General features: G+C 39.7%; 2 protein-coding genes across 2 annotated transcripts; both read left to right on the plus strand.

Annotated features, from left to right (window-relative positions):
- The first annotated feature begins 1,830 nt into the window (after positions 1-1,830).
- LOC118733714 lies at positions 1,831-3,373 on the plus strand. The gene is made up of 4 exons (XM_036463243.1): positions 1,831-2,112; positions 2,181-2,309; positions 2,366-2,479; positions 2,541-3,373. The coding sequence occupies exons 1-4, from the start codon at positions 1,909-1,911 to the stop codon at positions 2,727-2,729; spliced, it is 636 nt and encodes a 211-aa protein (XP_036319136.1). The 5' UTR covers positions 1,831-1,908; the 3' UTR covers positions 2,730-3,373.
- Positions 3,374-3,757: 384 nt separating this feature from the next.
- Positions 3,758-5,015, plus strand: LOC118753502. The gene has a single exon (XM_036488384.1). It carries the CDS (start codon positions 3,758-3,760, stop codon positions 4,931-4,933), a length of 1,176 nt encoding a protein of 391 aa, XP_036344277.1. The 3' UTR covers positions 4,934-5,015.
- Positions 5,016-5,841: the final 826 nt, after the last annotated feature.

Consider the following 5,841-nt stretch of genomic DNA (forward strand, 5'->3'; position numbering starts at 1 on the left):
GTTGCAAGCCTTCAAACGCTCTTCCCATTTCTTCCGCTCATGTTCATTCTCAAGTTGCCAAATATCCTTATTGAGACCCCTTATAAGGGGATTTCCGGGATCGGCCTGCCGAACTTACGCTCACCTACGTGAACGTCGGTTGGTGTGGGAAGGGCAGAGAAGGTGTTTTGAGTAACTTCCGCAAAGCCATTCCGATCAGCTTTAGAAAAGCTGATGTATGTTGAAAAGTTGATCAGTATGTCGAATCGCCTATCTGCTCAGCCAAGTGTGTTCCCCTACGATCATTCGACAGGCTTGAATGCAACTACGTCTCTTGGACCGCAACTATCAAAATGCCATGCCGGCTTTTGAATACGGTTACCTCCTCGATCTATTTTTGAAATCCGTCGCAGTTGAACTGTAATATCTTTGTGTGCCTAGGGAGACTGATTGCAATTTGTAGTGTAAAGGAGTGCTTTTTCCTGCTGGCCGCCTACTGTATGTGCTGCTGTAGAGGGAGCCAATCTCGCGTCAAATCTCGCGTGGCGTACAGTCCGGAACATGCCCTAAAGTGGCACTAGGCAAGGCAGCTATTGCACGTGACTGATGTCACGTTACGGCATATTCTGGACCGGCACATCAGAGCAGATTGTTGGAGGGACTAGGAGTTACCGGCGGCGGCATTTTGGTGGGAGAACGGTTTCCTCTGTGTGTGTGTGTTGTATTGGAGTGTGGTTGTGTTGGTGTTGGCTTGCTCGGTCGAACTACGGTGTGCCGTGGAGGCGGTCCGATTAGTACCACATGGGCCACGTACGACGTGGTCCACTGCCGGTGAGTTCTTAAGCCCGAGCAAGTGCGGAGGTGGCTCCCCCAGTTGCAAGTATTGCACCTGACTGAGGTGGAGTCATTCCGGTACGTAGAATAAGATAACGTGGGAATGACACCGACATTTGGCTATCAAAAAGTTTTCGAAATAGCTCTATTGGAATAATCAAAATACTTCCGGGGCAAAACTTTAATAATTTTTAAATAGCTTTCATTTACTGACATTAGGGTGGTAGGAACTGATATCTGGAACAAAAAACTTTTCTCCTTGACACAAAAATAGCGATATGAAGAAAAATTTTAAAAGGCGACGCCTACGTTCGACAAAACAAAAAAATCGAAATCGCCTTGCAAAAAAATTTAGATTCAGTGGTGTAGGGTGAATTTTATTATTATACTTATATATAAATATATATATCAGATCAAAGGTATTTTAATTAATAAAGATTGGTTCAAAATTTTTGATAAATAGGCTTTTAAATATTTCGAATATTCTACTTTTACCCCTCCCTAACACCCCCTATTAATTTTCACCAAAAAAATGTTTGTGCCAAAGGAGGCGGGCCACGCCCACCTTTTGTTTTTCTAGCTCTAGGGGCGGGTTTTAACATACTTAAAACATATATCGTCGATGTTTTTGCAAAACCGCCCATCGACTAATTGCAAAACCGCCTATCTTTCGAAAAACGGTTTTTCTTTGAAGGCATTGCATTGATAGGCGGCAGATTCTCTAGCTATTATTTTACAAATTTGTTAGTTTTAATACCGATTTTATGCATAATTCTCGATACCAGGAGTTCAGGGTTACCAAATCTCATTTTTGCCACAATGGAGATTTAGGCGGTTTTGCAACTGGTCGATGGGCGGTTTCGCAGAAACAACGACGATATTATTTATTTCCCCTATATGTTTTACAATTTCACAAAAAATTTAATTTGATACGTCAGAGCGTAATAAAGTAACGTAACGCACTCTTACGTTAGTGCTTCGATGCAACTCTGCGCAATTTGTTTAGCGAGCTGTCAATTGGGTCAGCTGTTATATTGCACCTGCATACAAATTGAGGAATTTATAAAAATTATTATTGCAAAAGGAATTGTTACAATGGTGATACAACAAATTAAGACACTATTACTAAGTATTGTTAAGCTGCTGCGACGAATGATGTGTTGTTTTTCTTTCGGAAGACGAAGAAAACCGAGTTTCTCAGAACCAATGGAAATAAAAGTTGTGATAGGTGATGGTCAAGAGGCGGTGCCGGTAGGAAAGCAGTCACCCAATTGGAATCGGACACAGCAACAACAACACGTACACACATATGCTTTCCTTATGGTTTGTGTTGATAATTCAATTGATATAATTAAATATGTGCACAGGTGGAACGCGATTGGAATTCTTGGGATGAAAGTCCGCGCACTGTGACGGAGCATATCGAACAATATCGTCAACGACTGGCTAAGCCACCAACTCCGCCACCAGCTGAGCCAGAGCCAGATTTCTTTACTGTAAGTCTCGTAGTATTTGATATTTATTTTGTGCATTCACTACATCCCCATTATAGGAATTAGCACCTGTTATACAACCTCAAATTAAATATTACTTGGGCGATAATAGTAATGATAAAACCGATTTTTCACGCCTAGAAGCAAAGAGTGATGTGCCAATAACAATGAATGTAATTATCTTAAAGGCCACTATACGAAATAGCTTTGCAAATTCGATTTTTCTTTTTACAGGCGGATCTAGAAGATTGGGTAGACGATTCAATCGATGGTGGCTGGGACGAACTTGACACAGAGCAAACAAAGCAGTTGATACGTGAAAAACGACGTGAAATGCGCCAACAACGTCAACAAAAAAACTTCAAAACTGCCGGAATTGAAGCATCAAAAATAGTTATTGGTGTCCAACATAGTCGTACATAGTATTGGTGGACGGAGGGTAACCACAACGAAAATCATGACACGCATGCACGCGACAAAGTGATATGGCATGAAACATTGTAATGAAGTTACTTCATTCACGCAAATTTTGGGCAAAAGCAAATGTAAATACACATGGAAACTATATACACAAACAAATCAACGCAAACACTCGCAAAGTGCATGAATTGTTTTTCTTTAGTTTGTACTATCCATTTTTTACATATGTAGTTTATGGAACCCGTGGATAAATGGAATGTAAGGATTTGAATGTTAATTTAACTACATTCCGTAAAAGCTATAATGGATTAGGACGTTATGTTTGATATACATATGTTTGATTCTTGTTTATACAGTTCCAACAGATTAGACTAGTGTAATATGTATTATTTATTATGTACAAAATGGTTTATCACAGGCCAAGCATATTTACATGAAAGCTAATAAATAGAACTTAAGGCTTAATAAAATTTTACTACATACAAATAAGATAAGTATGTGATTTCGATTGGAATGCATTTGCACGCCTCTCCAAGGGTATGAGGATAAATTACCACCTTTTTTCATTCAACGCAACTGGTTTACTTATTTTACCTTTTTATTGCTTTTAATTCTAGAAATGCTATAAAGGTTGCAAGTGCAACACGAAAATTTTATGATAGTTTATGCGCAACTGTTTAACGTGTTGTCTAAGTATGTAGCGATTTAATAGTTTTTAGTTCACTCAAAGAAATCACTTTCGGAAATGTAAAATTATGTCTCCTGAAGCTTTGTGGTAAGCATTTGCTTGCACCACAAACTAACTTGCAACGATTTCCTGACTGTAGTGAAATGTGAAACGTTGCGGTTTGATTGAAAAAAAGAAAATAGCCGGTAGTGTACCTAGCAGTAACAAACATGAAGTTGCATTTATAAAGGCAGCAAATACAGGTGAATTTTGTCATTCACTTTTGAAAACCCGTGGCAATGGTAGGTTTTCTTCAAATAATTGTTATAAAAAACCATTTTTTTATAAAAACAACTTACTTTAGATGAACTTACCTTTGCTGATCCCAGTGGTCTCCTTGTTTGCTTTGCGATTAAGTGCGACGCAAGTATTGCACCCGAGCACACAACAAAGTTTTTGGGAATCATTTGCACCTGGAGAGCTGTTGCGACTCTTGGAACGCTCGAGCTTATCATTTCCGGGTATACCAAACACTGTAGCACAACGCAGATCGGATGTGAGTTCGACGGCATTCACATTACCCGCCAAGCTGGATACCAACGTTCCACCAACGCCAGATTCATCAACCGATAACACATACCCCGCGGAAGATCAATTAAATGCGCCGTCAAGTAATGAATTCAATTACGATAAGGCTTATGAAGATTTTGTGCGTCATTATTTTAGCGACAAACTAGGAGAAGATAACGACTCTAGTGGAAACAATAAAGAACCCCAAGATGGCGAAGGTAGTGAAAGCGAAGAACAACGTTTTGAAACGGAAGACAATTCTTCATCTGCGGAAACGGAACCGCTTACGGAGGAAACGAAAAATCGTGCACAGCGCAAAACAAAGGAAAAATGTCGCCGTGTTAAAAAACACAAGCAAAATTGTCTGATTTGTGAAAATGCTCGCAGTGGCGAAAAATCGGAATCATGCTCCTTCTCACGTGAAAGTGAACCACAGAATTATGCGTTCGAGAGGGAACGCAGTTATAAGAAACAGCGTGATACTGACGGGCCTACATCACATAGTGCTGAGCAAACGTCTTCGGAAGAAATGGAAGCCGCCGCAGCGGACAAAAGTGTTGAAAAGCTTAATAAAAGAGTTAATAAAGGCAATCACGTGCAGGTAAAACTCCCAAAAGACAGCAGCACTTGCATACAAATGCTAAGGCGTGGAAAAATTTGCTACCAGTGCGTGGATGGTGATGGTACGAATACTAAATGCTACGTGCCCCGGGAAAGCAGCAGTGGAAGCGCTGCCAACAAGTCACGTCCAGCTAAAGGGAAAGAACATAAAGTCCAAAAAGCTCAACAGCGTATTTACAAACGCACAATATCTTATTCATTTGAAAAGGGTCTAAATGGCACTGCAACAAGCGAATCGCCAAGTGATGCCGGCATGTTGGAAGACACGGCAACAGCAAGCAGTGCACCACATTTGAAAGAAAAAATATTCATTAAGGTAGTTAAGCAAAATGAGACCATAGGAGAATAAGGTTTCGGAAGTGCGCCTCGAGAGCTCAAAGTATTTTTATGAATTAAAATGGCGCGAGTGTACGTTCCTATGAATATCACTATATAAAGCAAAGAAATCTTCAAATCAGTCGTCTACTTGATAGAACACACAGAACTTCTGATGCCATACAAATTTAAGCGTCGAAAACCCGCGCTAATGCAAAACAAAATTTAGGTATACGTCGAAATCACGCACTGTAACACTGAATAAAATTTCACTGTATTACTTTTCACTCATTCACTCACTTTCTATTCACGCTATCACATTTAGTTTGTATTAATTTTGATAATTTGTTAATTTTTCCCAAAATTTTGCGAATAAAACTGCGAACCGCGCGCGCCGTGAAAAACTAACTGTTCACTTAGTTGGCTGTCAAATTGATGTGGGGGAGAGTGAAAACGAAACGGAACTGTGTAAACGGAATGGAATTGTAGGTGCGGAAATAATAGCCGTCATCGATTCGCCACTTCTCGCTCGCTATGTTTGAGTTCCGGTCGCTTAAAGAAGAATTTTGCATGTGAAAGCAACAACAAAGTTAGCTTGCACGTCTATTAACGACAGGTTGAACATCTGGGCATTTTTTGATTTTTTTTTTGTGTGAAAAATTGAAGTTTCTTCGTGCATGTGGGCTGTGTGATTGATGCCTGGTTTCGACCGAGGCGAATTCATATAAGGTGGTATCGATTCTACAAATACAACAATTACTTGAATTTTGTTTTTGATTTTAGAGGGTTATTGTCAAATTTCAATTATTCTTGCCCGTTTTCACTCACTCACTAGCGAAATACAAAAATGTTGATAATCAAACGCTACACACAGCTGATGAAACAACACCACCATATGTAAATTCGCCTTGGTTTCGCTTTGGAATTTTAAAATTTATCAGA

Source organism: Rhagoletis pomonella, unplaced genomic scaffold (assembly GCF_013731165.1).
Source record: "Rhagoletis pomonella isolate Grant_MI unplaced genomic scaffold, Rhpom_1.0 Rhpom_scaffold_00002, whole genome shotgun sequence".
In the NCBI taxonomy this organism is placed as follows: Eukaryota; Metazoa; Arthropoda; class Insecta; order Diptera; family Tephritidae; genus Rhagoletis; species Rhagoletis pomonella.